The sequence below is a fragment of the Bombus flavifrons genome, chromosome 15, assembly GCF_040668555.2.
Source record: "Bombus flavifrons isolate JBK064 chromosome 15, iyBomFlav1_principal, whole genome shotgun sequence".
Lineage (NCBI taxonomy): Eukaryota > Metazoa > Arthropoda > Insecta > Hymenoptera > Apidae > Bombus > Bombus flavifrons.
The window spans coordinates 11,056,100-11,075,643 of NC_138456.1; the positions used below are offsets into that span (position 1 = coordinate 11,056,100).

Sequence of the window (19,544 nt, forward strand, 5' to 3'; positions counted from 1 at the left end):
AGCAGCGACGAAACACTCAAACAGCATTAAAGGCCGATTATCCGCGCAACCTGGCTAGTTACAAATTGCGAAATTCATTAAACTGCACTATTAAAGAGTTCCCTCTTATGGCTTAGCAGGTCGCCAGATATCAGAGGAACGAGGGATGAAAAAGAGCCAGCCAGCTCTTTTTAGCTCGGTTTGCACTGCGGCTTCATCCACTTTTCCCCTCGTTCCAGTCGATGTTTGCTCGATGGCTAGCGTCCACGAGGGTGTTCAACGATCGTAGATCCAACTCAGATTATCCATCGGCTTCCGTTTATATGCTTCTTTCCACTTCGATCTCGTTGTTTCCAAGAACTTTCTATCGACTATCGAAGAGCTGTTCCGTTACGGATAGTTGCATATCAACAGGTATTTCGTCGAGAATATTCATTTTTGTTTCACGAGGTGATTTCTTTGGAATTTTCTATCGTAGTTGTCTTTTAGTTCTTGTCGTTACTTCGCGTTACAGTGTTAGTTAGTTATTTTCTCATGTTTTTTCGTGTTTTCAAAACTAATATTTACTGTTGTTTGACGAGGTAATTCTTTTAGAATATTTCAGTGGAATATTTTACAATTGTTTTAGTTTTTTAGACTTTTGACTTGAAGTACTTCGAAATTATGTTATAACGTTCAAGATCTTGTTTTATTTTAGTATTTTCTCATAGTGTTCGGAATTTAATTTTCCATCAGGATTTTTTTATTCCGAAAAAATAGAGAAGTGGTAACAAAGATATTTTTCAACTGATCATCCTTTGACTATCTCCTCTAATTTTGTACGTAGTATACTTCGAGATTTCTGTCACATTTGACATTTGACGTCAGAGCTATCTAGCTTATCCGCGTTTTGTAGCTCTTCAGAATATTAGTTTCAACTCGAAATTTCGCCCTTAATATTAGTTATTATTAGTAGAATATTAGTTTCGCCCTTCAATCTTAATTTCAATTTCTTATCGTAAATTTCGTAATTTGTAGCGTTTTATTTACAGTAGTGACTTTTCACAATTTTTATTTTGGCCTCAGAGTTTTCGATTTCTTTTCTTCTACTTTACTATGGAAATTTGATGATAATATTTCACAACGATGGCGAATGTTTGATATAATATTTCATTGAGAGTAATTTCGAGACACAATCTATTTCTATATTATTTTATGCGATTCTATATTACTTCGCATAAAGCTCAAGCTATTATTTATAAATTGATATAATTATGTATAATTTATGCCTAGAATTTGCGTTGATATCGCATATAACACCGTAAAAACACAGACCGTCACAGATTTGACAATGAAACGTAACGTGTTAAGCAACTATTATTCTTAGGTTGTTAAATTTAAAAAGAAGCTTGCAACTGAAGTTGTAAAGTTATTCGAGGATTGTTGAACGGAAGAAAAATAAATGGACCAGCGGTGCTGACTCAAGGAAACTATGAAACGTCAATAGCTTGGGAACTCGTTTCTCAGGTGCAAAAATAACACGCTAGTACGAGAAGAGAAAGACTTAGAGCTTATGGCGTTCCGTGAAAACGCTCTGGTAATACTTTATACACATGCTACGTTGCGTTAACTAAAAGAACGTCATTTCTTATTTACGTCAATTGAGAATGATAGTACAAATCATAAGACATCGTTTTCTTCCACTCGTGAAAAGCTTTTTTTTATCATTTCGTAATTTAATTTTGTTTAATCATGCCAATAACACACTTTTCTTTTTAAACACCATGCTACATGACGTATAAATGGTTACTGTATTGATTTATATCGATGGTGATATTGATAATTTTTATTCAAAAATATCGACAAACATTTTTAAGACAAAAACAGATATATGTGTAAAATGATAATACGAAAAAGTTTTATGATTTGTTCGTCAAAAGATCCTAAAAAGTCCTTGATCATTTTTTCTTAAACTCCTGTACCTTTTTTCAGATATTATTCATTCGTTCCTTCGTTTTCAGGATGGGTTTGAGCTTTCGAGTTCGAACTTTTCGCGTGACTTTGCGGAGGTTTTAGTTCCTTGCCCGCGTGTATTTATGTCTGTTCCATTTTCCTGAAACTCGAAGCGTGACTACTATACTTTGGCTGCTAACGAAATTCATAATTTCGTTACGTCGTGACCTATAACACGAAATATATAAAAATAAGAATACAATATAGTAAAAGTATAACACGATATGCACGTGCGGATAAAAATAACAAAATTCGGAAACATTCAAATTCCAATACTCCAGCAAAGTATTAAACGACCCGTGTTGTCTTATCGATAGACTCCGGATATTTCTGCGTTTATGACAAAAAAGCACAGAGTATTCGCTTTAATATTTGCTGCCTGACACAAATCATTGTCGCTGTCTAATTGTATCATTTCGTTTGATCACGTGGCCGCAATAATTTTTGTACAAAATTCGTAAAATAGAAATTATTATACAAAGTCAATATAAAAACGAGTTTGCATAAAAGTTCGCACTCTACGTATCGATCTTGTCAAAGGATAGAAAACGTTAGGAAAGACAGTGTACGAAAAAATAAATAAACGCGTGGATGCTTTCGAATATTGCAAAGAAACTCTCCGATCTTCTTTCAACAGCTATCTATAAGGGAAAGCGTTTGGAATTGTTAAAAGAATATCTATGTCGATGAACCTTCTGAATAGACACAGCGGATAAACGATTGCGTTTAACAAGCAATCGATGTCAAGCGATGGGAAATGTATCGCCGAGCGAATCGAGTGAAAGCATCTTTTTTCATCGTTCATTCGGAAACGAACTTTCTTCGTGTCGGAAAAACGCGATCATCGGACACAGAGCGGGAAGGAAAATAACGCGAGAGAGGAACTACGCCTCGAATAAATCTGTCGATCGAATCCAAGCGATCTTCAGTGTTTGCTTTCGTTCCCATCGTTAAATAACGAGACTTCTCTTGCGTCATTAATTTACATATTTGCTTTTAAAGTTTACGATTCTTCTTTATTTTTTGTATATTTCTATACACGATGGCAATACGTTGCGAGATATTACATTTTACAAGATTCATTCTAGTTTTGATAATTGGTTCGATTCTGATTGGTAATTCGTTTGGTGACGAGAAGATCGAGAATGATCCTGTGAACTTCCGGCACGTGAAGGATCTCGAGGTAGCTGCTAGTGAACACGAAGGCAAGTAACAGTTTTCGAGAAGTCTATTCGTAGTTGCTTCGATATTTGAATCGTTATTTTGTTTAGAAAATGGTAAATATGTTTATATACATACTTTTCGAAGTAGCTGGTTTGATTATTTTTTTAACCTACGTTAAATCATCATCCGAGAGAGATTCGATTGTCAAAGTAAACGAATTTGTTCACGATAGGCATTTATTAATTTGCAGAAGCAACTTTCTTAAAGTAAATGAAAGTAAATTAAATCTTAATCTTAAGATACGATTCAAAACTAATATTCCTCGATTTACAAAACTATTAAATTAATAATAAAAATTCGTGGCTAATGCTTCGAGCGTTCGAGAGATCAAAGGAATCATTCTTTGTAATTGTCACCTTTGTTTTATTCATTTCTCGATGCAAGAAACGGTAGACTTGATTAATACCGAAATAGAACGCCTTCAGTTACTCGGTAAACCTTAATAACTCCAATTAACACCATCCTTTCATGGAGTTCGAGAATTTCTTGAGAAATTTTCGGCAAAGGGTGAAAAGCTTTATTCGGTAATTAATTCAAACAGGTGGAGAAAGGCAAGAGGAAAAGGGCGGCGGCACCAAATACGAGGAAGATCATCATACCGTTGACGACGAGAAGGGTGACAAGGTATAGCACCATTGTTCGAACGAATTTCTCGTACAAAATTGTTCAACAGTTTCTACGAAATGCACGTTCGTAAAAATTCTTACCAACTTGTTTCATTAAAAGAAGGATAAAAGAAAAAAGTAGAAAACACGATGTTTTAAGCGTGACGTTATTTCGGATTGTTTTTACGTTAAATAAATTGCAGATATTTATGCAAATTCATATCTTCATAGATGTAGATAAATAAAGTGTGTATTTTATTTGTTAAGTTTCATAATACGCGCTTTACTTTCGATATTTCATATATTTTTGCATTTGTACACTTTTTTCCAGATTTTTGCATATTTACACTTGTCAAAAACGCATAAACGTCCGCAGTGTAATAACGAGATCAGAATATTCCTTTTAAATTTATCGAACGATTTCATAGAAGCTTTCGCACTTTTTATACAAATCGTTATCGATGAATTAATTTTATCGTTCGCTGAAAAAGCCAGAGGAAATAAATTAACACACGAACAATGCATTTAAAATAGAAAATGATAAAAGAATGCTCGTTGAAATGGTTTAACGTTACGATAATGGTCATAAAGATGCAGTAACAAGATCCATTATTTCTTCGATATCTTTTCTCAAGAATCATTATTAATACATAAAAAAAAAATACTTTATTGGGAATTATAAAAGAATACTCGTAAAATGCTTCGATACTACAGGGAAGACTTCCAATAACAACTCTCAATATTAATATCTTCAGTAAACGATTGAATTTTATAATCATTCCGTTGCACGGAAGGATAACAAGCGTTGCTTTAATTTATCAACTTCTCATTAATTTACGCGTTAATGTTAATCAAAAAATCCATACACTTGCGAACAACAGTGTAAATACGTTATTTTTCAATCTCCTTAAATTTCTCTCCAAATTTCTCAAATACGCCCAATATCATCGCAATTTCATCATAAACTCGGCAAACCGTAATATTTCGGCGTTAATTGATAATCTGGCTGCAATATCACAGCTGTAACAAATTTCCTTGGGAGCATGCAACACTCCTCTTCTCCTGCAGCCGTACTCGTCATCGTCCACGTCCAAGACTCTCTTCCTTTTTTATCGCCCGTAATATTAGTGTCCACCCGGTGTTCTTAAGGGATTATTTATTATACGGTCGTCGTTGCGCGAACGACATCTTTGCAGAGACCGAACGACGCTTCTTTCTTCGCCGGGAAATTCTTCGTAACGACGAGACGGTATTTTCGCCCCTTTGTTCGGTACACGCACCCTTCGATATTGCTTCTCGCGCTCGTTTCATGGGCCGCTGACCACGAGGCAATTAATTCGTCAACGGACTCGTTACTCGTCCAAAAAATTCTTTTCGATATGGCCATTCAGAGAAAATTCTTTGACTTCTTTCAAACCAGTCTCTTTTATGAATTATAACGCTGCTGTTTTCCGATTCTTTTCTGTAATATTTATAGCGGCGAGTAGACCGTGGATTTTTATAAAAGTTCCTATCTATTAAGAGTATGATCGACCGAGTAGATCCTTGGTAGAATACAGTTGTTTTCTATTTTATAGGAAGCACGATACTTTGGATATTTTGTATAGTTTTTCATATTACGCGCATTTCATGCAATTTTGCGTTTTCAAATCTCCTATGAATGCATGGAAATCCGCCGTTTGTAGCAATTTGTGTAGCTGTGTGGCATTTTGCCCGTATTTGTTGTGCGATCGTATTTTTATAACGCGAATGCCTGTTTCATCGATCACGAATGCTTGAAAACAGGGTTACAAGGTCTTCCATGAGTTCGACAAGGGTGAGAAGGGCCACCATGACAACGAGGACCACAAGCAAAAGTACGACGAGAAAAAGGGGAAAGAGGAAAAGGAACACGAGGAGACGGATCATTATGACGAGAGTCACCATGGCGAAGAAGGCGAGAAAACTGCGAAATTCGACGAGGAGGGCAAACACCAAAAAGGCTACAGCACCAAAGGAGAGCACAGTATTTCTAAGAAGGTCTTTATTTCAAAAATAATAAATTACGTACTTCAATCTCCGTTTAATTAATCCGACGAATTTTCGATGGAAATTCCTCTACGATTTTCCAGTAAGCTTTTCAAGTAAGAAACTATACATAAGGTGGATAAAAGTTTCTAAAGTCGATACGTGGATATCTTAAGAAAAATGTAATTCTCTAAACACAAAGAGTTTTATTAAGGAATTATGATACGAGACGAGTGTTGTAGGACGAGTATGAGAAGAAGCACGATTTTTACGATGAGTATCACGAGGATGGGGAACATGAGAAACACGGAGGATACCACCACGAACACGAAGGCAAGAAGGGTGGACACGAGAAGAAAGGACATACGGACTCTGCTCGTCGCGAGGTTTGTTAAAATGATAATTTCTTGTGCAACTTTTCACATGTAGAAATTAATTGGTTTCTTTCCTGATAAATTTATCATTTATTTATTTGATTTGCTCGTGGATCAGTTTTAATTTATCCAAATGGTAAGAAATTGTTACATGATTTCTAAACGTTCAAACGTTTCTAAACTTGTCAAATTTGATATTAATTGATATATCTATCAGCATCGGCATGGTAAAAAGAAGAATCACGAGGAGGGTCATCATCATCGTAAACAGAAGGGTCGCAAGCTCGCTGAAGGCCACGATAGTCATCATCAACACGATAAGAAATATGGAAAGAAGGGTGGACACGAATCAGGGAAGAAATGGTTCGCCAGCAGCGGTCATTAAATTCTCAGGAGATAAAGTATGTTTTCTAAATAATCGAATTTATGCTTCGAAAGATTAACTCTTCAGCTAGTCATGACAGCGAATATCCGCGTTTTAAAGCGACTCGAAGATTTGTTAAAAAATATTTAAATGATTAATGTACGACAATTTAGAAAACTCTTAATCCGTAGTGTAGAATTTAGAAGAAACATAATTGAAGATTATGGTACGTTATACATATATTACACATCCTTAGACGTAGAAATCATTATAGATAATTATTCGGTAAAATATTAAATAATTTTCAAACAAATTAGGGAAACTGAAAAATCAGTAGCGCAACAAAATTGATCAAATTAAAGATCACAGTGTATAAAAGATACGCATAGAAATCATAATAAAGTCGCAATTTGTACGTATGAAATATTAAGTAGCTTTAGCCCTTAATCTGAACCGAAGTTTATCGATTCGAAACGGGAGGCCGAAAGTCACTGTGCACTTTTGCCGCGATGAAATTTTCAAGGGAACGAACATGTCATCGTTCTCGGAACTCTAATGCAAATGCATAAGAACATTCGGAGGAAGTAGTCGAAAGTAGAAACAGAATGCAGGCGCGTAAATAGCGAGGCAGGTGTGTGGAATCGTGTATATTCGTTGACTGTTCGAGGTGACAGCAGTAATGAGTGCAAGTTCTGTATAGAAAGCAAGGGAATGAAGACTGTGCCGTTTATGAACGAGATCTTTATTCGAAAAATTACAAAATTTTATCGCTTACGCAAATGTCAGTTAATCTCTTTTTAGTAAAGTTTGTTAAATATATACGAACACGCGTCAAGCAACTATCTTTATTAAAAAAAATTCGGCTGTCAAAGCAAAGGTTGAATTTTGCCCACTGAATTTTACCGGATTTAATTAGATTTCATTGGATGTTTATAAAATTTCATTAAATTTTAGAAGAACAGTTAGAAAAATATACCAAAAAATAGCTTCTTTATAACTCTAGTTTATTACATAAATATCTACAAACTTGTAGCAAAAATGAACAATTCCTTCTTTCTAAAAGAAATCTATTTTCGTACTTACGACGAGAGTTTAAACATTTGAAATCAAATTATATATCGTTATACAGTAACAAACATAATATTATGACTAAATTACGAATATTTATGTAAATTGGTATTTTTATAAATGCAACTAAAAAAGTAGAATCTATGCAAAGATATGTTTTACATACCAAGTATTACACCTTGGATATGTTATATATTTTCCCATATTTATGATATACACTTTTAAATTTTCTACAAGTGCATAAAAATTATTATAATTGTTAAGTCAATTTTTATCGAACCTTGACTCCTTTGTCTGTCTTTCTTTACCGATACGTTTCTTTGGATATATTTAATATGCGATATATGACATTGAATATGAATATTTTGAATGATAATACATGGAACCTGCTACAGAAATCCGCATCACTTTTTGTACATGAAATTGTACGACAAGCATGGGACGAGGAAGTAACTTTTGTAAATCCTTTATGAGCTTTAATGGGATACGCTTGAAACCAGATAATAATAATTCTGGATTATCCATGTTGATAGTATGGTGCAAAATATATCTCTTTGCGCACTCCAACGTTTTGCAATATTTCGATCGTCCAGTTGGATATTTATACATATTTAGCAGTTTTATCTCAAAGGATTCTTAGAGTTCGTTATTCCAACTAGAAGGCTATGTCGCTGTCACATTTCGAAAATTGAGTTGTGAAATTAGAATTACTGAGATTATTGTCGAGGGGAATTCTCGTATAATATATTTGCAAGGAAACGAGATGCAAGGGGATTAAGGGGAACATTCTACTTTTCAATGTCATTATGTTTATTTTTGTAAATTAAATTTCATATTTCGTCGCCTGAAAACTGGCATTCTTTCTTCAGAGAATTATGAATCTACATCGCAAAGTTGCAAGGATCGTAAAAGAATTTTTCGACCACGATCCAAGATCGATCAGTTGTATATAGCGAAACATCTGGACGAGTAGAATAAGTCAAAAAATCGCGTTGGCCGATCAAGCGAGAATTCGTTCTCTCCCGATCTCTCGCGACGATTATTCCGGCGTGAAAAGTGAAAATCTTGGCGTGAAATTGGCCACGGTCCGCTAAAGCGCTTCATTGTCGCGCTGTTGAACGAATACGACCGTAGTATCGACTCGAGATACCGCGATTGTTCTCGCGACAGGAAGCCAGACGCGTCCACTTATCAAACTCTTCCGTGAGATACAACGTTGATTCACGAATTCAGCAGTTAATCAGTGTGCCCGAAAATGATTTTCTGGTTCATTTCGGGCAATCCTTATCGTATTTTTCTCATAAATTAATTTCTTCTAACGCCATGAAAATTAACAATCCAGCTGTTTATTTGTCGAATTGGTAACAAAACGAAAAGTAGAAGAAAGTTGATGAAATTACACGAGATAAGCATCGATCAAGCGTTTAGCCACTTTTGGCACGTGAATGTCTCAATAATATTAAGAAGCTACAACAAAAATATGAGATATGAGCGATATGTCGGTAAATATTATTTTTTTTTTTTTTTTTTTGGTATATCACAATATATTAGCGTAATTATAATGGAATTAATCGTAACGAATTTGGACAGAATGGCGACGAAATTTAATAATACGATAAATACGAAATAAAAACATTGGTACTGTGTGAACTTCACGTTCCGTAGCTCTGTTAAAACTTGTTAATAAAGCACTTAAAGATTTTTTGTTGCATAAGAAAATTTCTACCTATAAAACAGCGATGTAATATTACCCTGACAGACGAATGGACGTTTTTCGAAGTTGTAAAATCTCTGTTTATTTTAGAAATTGGTAAAAACGTTCAAACCTCTTGGATAATTTTTTCCAAGTATTTTGACAACTCTGTTTGCGCACTGTTTGAATATAACGAAGTAAAGTTGTCGTTAATTCACGCGAGTAAAGCGCCAGAGAAATAACGTGGAAATGCGAAGGGAAAAGGGTCGTTCAAAGTCAGATAGAGCGCGTGACCTGTTAAAATGACTTCCTCTGCCATTTTTCATCAATTTATTACCGAAACGTTATAGCAGCGTTATAAAAGTACTATTTATCATTTTCGATTCGCGCATTCACCTACAAAATTTCAATAATAACACGCACTTTCTTCTTTTTCTCTTTAAAAAAATATCGTTCCAACTGATCCGATTATAATTGAAACTAAATTGCACTTTCTCTCCACTCTTTTTCATAGTTTTCTCTTCGTATTGCGACATTGTTTCTCAGCCACGGCTGAGCACGAAATAAAAACAGAAAAATGCCGTGATGCCGTTCCTTAAATACCACGCTGCAAGGGCAAGAAGATGGTCGGATCGAATGGTAATTTCAAAGCGGACTCGAAGCGATACCTCGTTGAACGAGGCCAGTCGTTTTCCATGAATCGAATAAATTGCCCAAGATGAGCCGAAGATTGCCCCTCTGGACAGTTAACGAACACAGTTTTGCAAGCGTAAGGGCGGCGCTCGTGGGAGGAACAACGTCAGAAGCTCCGACGCAGCCCTTCGTCGATCTTCGTCTTGCCACTAACGGGCGAATTAAACGTTACAAGTAATCCCGAAACCTTTTCTTTTTTCCTGTCTTTCTATTTTCGCTGCCCACGCGAAGCGTGTCTTCGCAACCCCGAAACACTTTCATTGGAGAATGAAAGCAGATGGAACGGGAAACGGCTGTTTCGCTACGAAACTTTAAAGCGTGACCGTGTCACGCACGAAAATGAAAGTCTAAAGTGCATTTCCAAGTGCGTCTGGATGGACGTCAAGGGCGGCTTTTCGAGAGGGTGTGGAATACGATGGAAGTTCTAGAGAGTTTGGTAAATAGAACATACTTGGAGATGTACATATGCCGAAGAGAAATATGTTGGACGTATGGTGGGTGTAACTTCGTATAAAATGTTTGAGGTTCCCTTTTCTTTTCTTTTTCTATTCTACTTGCTGCTTGTTCGTTTGATATTGTGCGATAAAAATGATATTATCGCGTAATTATTATTCTCGTCTTTTAGACGTCGTTATTAATTAACGTGTAATTATTACGATACAGTTATTTCTGTAATATAATAATACGACGAAGAACCAACTGAAATTGTTTCAACATTTCTTTACGCGACATCAAGTAAACCGATTCTCCTAACTGTTAAAAAAAATCGGGCCTTTTGGTCGAATTTTAGAAAAGTTACTCTGTCTTGAAGAGTGTTCGCTTATTGCTGTACATATAATTATATTGCGCATAACGTTCGTCAATTTGTCTAACTATTACACAGTAAATCGATTAAAATTTCGATTTTCGGTTTTGTAAGCAATTTTGCTTGCATATTGATTATTGACATGAAAATTTGACGTAATCGAAGCGAAGTATGATTTTAATTATAGGAACGAGCACACGCAGAAAGGTAATTCGTCGCGTAATTTGAATTAATAAATAATTTGTTTCGGATAATTGTTACGGACGATTGGAAGTGATAACTCGATTGAAATGAATCGCTTGATCGGTAATCGCATCGCTCGATTCGTCGACGACGGTTGTGCATAATTAATCTCGATACGTATACATTTACGCAGCGCAAATCATAACGATATCGTGTATATAATACGTCGGCAGAGTTTTAACGGAACCGAAGCGTGCAGCACGACGAACATAAATTCGTCACAGGTGATTGCAAAGTAGCAATCGATTTACCGCACCAGCGATGGTTACTTCATTAATCGTTACAAAATGTCTAGCTTCTATCGAAAGATGAAGCTGCAAGATTTTTCTTTCGATCTGAAAGAATGTTTCAAAAAAATATTCGACGTAACTGTTTCATACACGTTATTAAGACCATAAACGTGGTAAGAAGAGGAAAATTTGCAATTATTAATTTGTTTCTTTCTCTGTTTTAAGCTACGCGGGACAGAAATGCCATACGATAACTGTCCCATGTCTCTGGAACAAAACATTGAACAAAAATCACGTGTAATAATCCTGCAACGAAATGTCGTGACAAGCGAAAAAAGTATTTCATCGGATTCTCGTACACAGTGCAATTAAACCACTTTCACGAACCGCCAGCTGCAAGCAACAAAACCAAAAATACAATTTTCCCTATATTTTCACTGGCAAACGAGAACCAGAAGCATGTCACGTTACGATTATTCCGGTAATTCACAGTTGGCGAGGATTTTACTTGTTTTTTAATTGAGCAAAATCCAACTAGCGAACGACCAACTAAAAATAAAAAAAAGAATAAAGAAAGTTTCTAAAAGAAAACCGAGCGAGTTTTATTACTGGGAATACGATGAATTTTAGATAAAAACGTTGAAAAAGGAAGAACGAGGGCAAAGATTTGTGCAATATCGTCGAATAAGAGATGGAAACTTTGAGATGTTTAGCGCGATTCGGCCGAACGACCATCTTGTGCAACTTTATAAATGGAGAAAGGAGGAAGCTGAAAGATTCGATCGACAAGGAGTCAGGTTTGCTGGCTCGATCGGGTAAATCGAGACTTCTAATCGGTGTGAAATTGTCATATCATTCGCGAATGGTTTTCTGTGGTGAGAAATCACCCGATATAATTGTCTGGACCAGGTAGAATTGCAGCTCAGTTTACGTTCTGTGGCCAACGAGACATGGGAGCCCGTGTGTTGTCGGCAGTCGTCCTGCTGCTTTTGCTATTTTGCCTGGTAAAGTTCACCGATATCATAAATAATAGTTTAAACACTCGAATTCTGTTCCTAAAATAGTTAAATGATCAAAAATAATCGACAATTTTTCTAGACTGTTAAATATACGTATAGTTTGTGTTTTTAATTGGGGTGAATCTTAGAATCGATGGATAATTAACATTTTAAACGACACAAGTGAAATATAAATTGTACGAAACGGTTGTGTAGTATAAATTAGAAACAAAGAAAAATATTTTATGTCAATTTCAGTGCGACGATTACTTATTTTAAAGGCTCCTAGGGGTTTCTTTGGTCGGTTTGAAGCATATACGTCAGTATAGGTGAAATTGAACGAGGAATGTGAATTCAATTTGAAATTGTTTGGAGAAGTTTTAAGCAATGAACGTTTTTCGAAACATCGTAGTATAAACTCGATCGAATAAATGCATACGATTTATTTGTTAGAGCCTCGTTAAAGCTTTCGAAGGTATAATTTTAATTTATTTGAAAGTATTTGAATTTTCACGTTTTTTACATTTAGCCATCTTACGAACTTTTCTGTATACTGTACATACGTATATTCTTTAGTATATCCTAATTATTATAACAGAGAACGAACGCATGATGCGTGGGAATGTAGAGAAACTGATGAGTTGCAAGTTAGAACGCGTAATTTTAATTGGACCTTTTTTCCTTTATTCCTGCATGGGATTGCAATTCGTTATAGAAACTGAGCGACGTATAAATACGACTACGTGTAAATTAATAACTACACTTTATTCGTCCATGACAATAATTAATACTGCAACATTGCGATTGATAAAATTGATAAAATATAAATTCAGATAGCCACTCGTTCACGCTTTGCAGAAATTTTCGTTCGAAAAAGTTGTCAAACTTTCTAGATGAAAAACCGAGAAAAATATTCACTTTCCCGTGCAACGGTATTACATCCATATATTTTATTCGTTACGTAACAAGCAACTGTCTCGTAAGATTATACTAAAAAGTTTCACACAAAGAAGTAGCATCATGCTTCAACCGTAACCAGACATAATCGATTTTCTCGGTTGCAAATCCTTTCAATTGCGAAATGTATCTTTCACAGGGCACAAGATCGTCGATAATAAATGCGAACATCACCAGGATAAGGAGAGTAGTCCCTTTGAACCCAAGACAAACTGCACTTTTCGATGTTCATAATGCTACAAAAATCAACGATGAGATTTTATCGTTAGCAGAGAGTCAAAATGTGATTCCCGAGAAAAATAGCGTTAAAGGCAGGTTGGATCAACGAGTGGATCGATCGAGAACAGTGTTGGTAAACGCTGGTGATGTAAAAGGCTTGGAAAATTTAAAGCATGTTCTGTCTGTCGTTGAATACGAACCGCAGAAAATTAGTAAGATAGGGAAAAGGAAAATTGTGGACACTTATAACATCAACCCTGGTAAGTAAACTGAAAAGTAAATTTAAACGAATCGTAATACAAGGTATTACTTTCGTATTCTTACTTTTCTAGAAGAGTATCATTTATGTTTGTAATCGGTGGTAATTATATTAAAAAATTATGCATGCGTCTGCATATGCAAATACACTTATCTAAGTAGAAATACATTTTCATTGAAACTTCAAATTCTCGATAAAAGGAATAACTTGGAACGAGGACGCTAGGGGAAAAATATATAACAAGTTTACTTTTATTTATTTTATATATTTTATATTGAAATTATAAACTTTATTTGAAAGAATAAATTTTTCTTTATATTGAAAAATTCGCTTATTGATTTATTCGACGAATTGGAAAAGTCAAAAGATAGAAAATTTTTCTTCCATTAAAAGATTCGTTCAACTTTCTGTAACCTTAAATGTCATTTCCGAAAAGCAAACTATTTATTTTTCAGATACCATAGTTCCCAGCCGCGAAAGCGCGAGTCCAGCAACTCCAGACGTTACGAACACTTACTACGAAGTACCACGAACCGACCATCCCAAGAAACTCGTAACAATACCGCAATACTATTCCAGACCCAACCAAGGCAGCCAGAAACCACTTAAGATCGATTCAAAATCAAAATCTCGAGACCCAGAGCACATATACCGAGTCACAGTCTCGAAAGCAATCAAAGGAAAGTATTCTAGAACTCGTTCCCCGCAAACTCTTCGATCAACTACACCAAAGAACGAAACGAACATCGAAAATGTACCTAACCAAAAGATCGCTACTCCTTTGTACAACCCTCGTACGTTGGCCGCTGACCTACAGAAAAAGTACTACACAGACTCCGTAATTACTACAACACCTTCCGGCAACGATACTTATCCGGCAAAAGTTAGTAGACGGAAGAAAAGTCGCAAACGAGTGACGAGTAAACCTGCGCAGCAAGTAGAATCATCCAGCTTCACTGAAAATACCGAAAATTATCCTAAAGAATTCCTGAAGGCTCGAGGATCGACAACGAACGAAAATAAGAATAAATCGAGGAGATTAAGTTTGCAAGCCAAGTTACCCAAGTATGATATCGCACCAAGACCATTTTCCATAGGCAGATACTCTAAAGAAAGCCAGGAAGACAATTTGGAGAAAATAAATGATAAAGGAATAGCCTCTGACGAGATGCGAAGCATCGACGATAGAAATATTCGTCGAAATACTGCGAAGATAGATAGTGGCCACTCGAGTGGTTACAGAAATTCTTTGCCTGGATCAAATAAGAAATCGCACGAAAGGAAAGATAGTAAAAGCAGTTCGACGATCCGAGTGAACGTGAAAGATGGTTCTCTGTCTACTGATCTTCGAAAATCTTTGAAATCTGATGCCAATAGAGTCGGTGTTCCTTACGAGGATTCTCAGATCTCGGAAGAAAATGGTTCTTTCGAAGATAAAAGTTCTAACGATCATTCTAAATCTGATGCTGATAGGCATAGGCATAAGAATTCCCAAATCTTTGCGAGAAATAACTCGTTGGAAGACGAGGCTTCTGTTGATCATCGCGAATCTTCTAAATCTGATGCTTCCAAACCGAAACATAAAAATTCCGAAAGGAAATATTTCGACAGAGATGGTTCTTTCGAAGATGAAAGTTCTACCGATCATTCTAAATCTGATGCTGATAGGCATAGACCTTATAAGAATTCCCAAATCTTTGAGAGAGATGACTCGTTGGAAGATGAGGCCTCTATTGACCATCACGAGTCTTCTAAATCTGATGCTTCCAGACGCGCACATAACAATTCTGAAAGAAAATATTCCGACGGAGATGGTTCTTTCGAAGATGAAAGCTCTACCGATCGTCGACAATTTTCTAGACCCGATGCTGCCAGACTCGGACATTATAAAAGTCCTCGAAGAAAGTTCTCTGAAAAAGATGGTTCGTCCGAAGATGGAAGTTCGACTAATGAACCGACAAATGGTAATAATCGATACACCAGTGGGTCGGAACTAGGTAAATCTTCCGAAGAGTCATCAGTAATCTCATCGAACTCGAATTCTTATCAAAACATCAAAACTCCAGCAGTTACTGTTCATTCGGTAAATCCCATAGTCTCCACTCTGTCGCCTTACACAGCATCCAATTTACATTCAAATAACTACGTTTACTATCCGGCATTGTTGCCCACTCTGGCACCGGTAAACCAACCTGAGCAAAATGACGCAAAGAGACAAGAAAACGACGAGAAGGATAGTAGAGAAGCTTCTGATGGTGTGGCGGAAGCTACGAATATTGCAAACGACAAAAGCGGGAATTTGAAAAAGGGCGGGAAATATGAAATACAGAGAAAGTCAGACGAAGACCATCCGACTGGAAATCATGATTTACAAAGTCACGAGTATATTCGTGATAGTGAACGTGTATCTAAAGATGTAAAAGATGGTTCCGATGGACTTGCGAAGGACGAAGACAGTTATGGTCAATATGCGCAGAAGTATGACGACAGGGTGGAGGAAGATGTTGCAACCGATGGCTCGCATAATAACGAGAGTCATCAGAGTGCAAAAGAGGGTGCAGCGAGTGGCGACGCAGGTGGAAAGGGTGGTGAAGGGAAATTTGAGAAGGGTGGAGCCACGGAACGCAAGCAAGAGCATCGTGAGAGCGATGATGAAAAAGGGGAGAAGGTAGGACGTCAATGCGATTGGATGGGCTATTAATTGCTTTAACTCGTAATTAGTAATTAGCGTTTTACAGTCACTGGTAAATTTCGAAAGTTCACGTTGGATGGAGATTAGGAGGGAAAACGTGATTAGTCTTACGTATATTTAATGAATTTTTTTTATATCAATGGCTGAATGTTTCTAACTATTTTGATTATAAAGAACAATTATACCTACGCTTTAGACGACATAAAATTACGAGTTACAAAAGTTCTGAATCGTCGAAATGAAAAAAAAATTATTACACAGAATTTTCATAATTAACGATGCGCATAGCGAATCATTCGTACTATTGCATTTCCAACTAATTTGATTACGTGTAACAAAATTCTGCGAATTCCGTTATATCCTTCGTAATAAAAATTATTAATGCCTGCGAGTTCTCAGGAACGAGGATTGTTTAAAATTCCGAACAATATTTTCACACCTATCCTCGCGTTTATTACGTTCCCATATTTTTTTTTGCTTTTTCTGTGACAATTTTACGATAAAATTTTCCCAACTTTTTCAGATTCTCGATAATCAAATTCACAGTGACAAAAACCAATAGCGCTTCGTAGTTCCCAAAGATAGGAATATCGAAGAACTGCGAAAAAAAATTAATTAAACGGTTTCTACATCGTTAAAGCTATCACTGATACGGAAGTTAATCGTCGTGTGTCTAATTTGTTTTTCGTAGGGTTACAAAAGCTGGCACGAGGAGGAGAAAGCTGATAAGGGTCATCACGACAAGGAACGGCACAGCAATTATTTCGACGAGAAGGATGGCGAAAAGAAAGATCATAAAGAGGAGGGTGAATACCACCAGGAACACGATGAGGGCGAGAAAGGTGAAAAAAAGGCGGCATTCGACGAAAATGGGAAACATCAGAAGGGTTACAATACCAAGGGACAACACTTCGTGCATAAAAAGGTAAGTTTCATATGGGGTGAACTGATCTGTTTTGATTAAATTGAAGAAACTATTTTTTGCCTTTATTCACTTTTATCTAAGTAGAATTAAAGGGTTGATCAATAGTGAAAAAAGCAGAAACTACGTTTTTCCCTTTATTGTCTCTTCCCCAAATAGAATTTTCTAATTATTTATCATAAATAATTTTAAGATTTATGTTTAATTTAATATTCTATTTTGACTTGAAGGTTTTGCGCAATAAGGTTGGGTGATTTAGCGTTTAAATTAAAAAAATATTTTTATTAGCATTTTCTATTATTGATCGATCCTTTATTTATTTTATAGACAATTCCCAAATACACGTCGTTGGAATTCTTCAATTTCTGTTTTTACGTTACCTTATTTTCTTTCATTTTAAATTTCCTTTTTTATCTTACAATTTCTATTTCAGGATGAGTTCGAGAAACGCACCGAGTTCTTCGACGAGTTCCACGAGGACGGTGACATGGAAAACGACGGCGAACATTATCACGAGCACAAAATGTCCAAAGGCGGTCACTACAAAGAGGGTCGTCATAATAAAGACGATCACGAAGAAATGCATGGGAAGAAAGGCAAATACGAGAAAGGTGGTCATTACGATGATGACAAAGGTCATAAGGTTAAAGAGGGCAAGGATAGTCACTACGAACATGAAAATATGTATGGGAAGAAGAAAAATCATCATGATGGAAAAAAATGGATGTATAAGAAGGGCGATGGCGGAAATGGGGCTGATAAAAAGGGACACTGAGTCGATTTTCTTTAACAGCTCCAGATATTTTTGTTATTTCTTGTTGGTAATTCGTTGTTTGTATAAAAATCAAATACACGCATGCGTTTTTAAAAAATACTACAAGAGAATTTTAACGAAACGACGCGTCAAAAAGAAATTTTCATGTTGCAGATCTACGTTGTCTTTAGCCTGACAAGCTAAAATTTTGGTTATACAAAAAAAAAAAAAATTCCTTGCGATTTTTTATAATTTTGAACTCTACATCCAAAGTTAAAACTTTCGTACAATTAATATATTTGTATTTATAATATAATATACGGTGTATATATACACTGCTCGGAAAAAAAATTGCGATACTCGTGCAATGTCGTACTTGGTTTGACGAGCAACTAATAGCGTAACCATCAGGAAGACCCAAAAAGAACTGCAATTGCTCGATGACAACCTGTTACTGACAAAACGAGCCAAAAGATAATTTAGATAACCATTAATCGATGAACTAGTCGATTGCTCGTTACTAATTACTATCAAACAATTATTAGTTACAAGCTTAAAACACCCCTCTAAATTTCCAATTTAATCATTGCACCTATTCTACGACGTTTGTAAGTAGCATTAAGATTTAAATATTTTTACTAAATTGCATCGTACGAAGTATCCAATGTTCAACAAGTTATACCTCACCAAATTAAAGAAAAGAAGAAACGCGTTTCAAAAACACGTATGAAAGATTCCTCCGTTCTCCTAGTTGTAGAACAACATATAAAATGGTACTTACAAAAAGGTAAAAATATTTCTTGAGACAAACCAAGATTTACAGTCAGATTTAGAATCAAACTGATACTTACCGTGAAGAAAATTGGAAATTTCATAGGTTGCAACCTAATACACGTGCAAATTGTTATACTCGTTTTTATTACGCGATACTTATATGGAGATTGTTAAACTTATAATAAATCAATTAAGTTAAACTTGTAACGAAGTACTCGAACGGTAGAACTTTGACATTTAGCTACCATGGCGAGAGTACGAGCTCGAGGCTTAATTTCATTCACTTTAGCTGCACAGACGTGAAATTCATTTGCTCGGTTCGAGCCAGTTGCTCTTGTCACCGCCACTTCCTCTATGAGAAGAAATGCCTGGTGTCTATAAAAAATGGCCGGCTGCGTGAAACTACACGAAGAAACGGTGTCGTTCGAAACGTAGAGAGGAAAGAAACCCTGTTGCACGAAGCTTGTTGCACGGTTCTCTGAAATTGCTCGGCAAAGATGTTCCGTGGGAGGAAACGTTCCTTCTAACTGTAGATTCTCGACAGTCTGACAGGCCAGGAAACGTGGGAGTATTCCGTGCAAAGTTCCTCACTTCGCGGCAAGCTTCTAGAAGGAAATTTGGAAAGTTGAAATTTCGCTGCGTGATTTACGGGATGAATCGCTAGCAAGTGTTAAGTTCGTGTTGTGGCACGA

General features: G+C 36.1%; 1 protein-coding gene across 1 annotated transcript in view; it reads left to right on the forward strand.

The window, feature by feature from the left end:
* LOC138187779 (dentin sialophosphoprotein-like) overlaps window positions 1-19,016 on the forward strand; it is a 28,819-nt gene extending 9,803 nt beyond the window's left edge. The window contains exons 2-8 of the mRNA XM_069128913.1: window positions 5,586-5,819; window positions 6,050-6,193; window positions 6,399-6,582; window positions 13,372-13,711; window positions 14,166-16,378; window positions 17,094-17,327; window positions 17,758-19,016. Of these exons, the coding sequence (XP_068985014.1) occupies window positions 5,602-5,819; window positions 6,050-6,193; window positions 6,399-6,582; window positions 13,372-13,711; window positions 14,166-16,378; window positions 17,094-17,327; window positions 17,758-18,099 (3,675 nt within the window). The 5' untranslated portion in view covers window positions 5,586-5,601 and the 3' untranslated portion in view covers window positions 18,100-19,016. The remainder of the gene's footprint in view (window positions 1-5,585; window positions 5,820-6,049; window positions 6,194-6,398; window positions 6,583-13,371; window positions 13,712-14,165; window positions 16,379-17,093; window positions 17,328-17,757) is intronic.
* The last annotated feature ends 528 nt before the right edge of the window (window positions 19,017-19,544 follow it).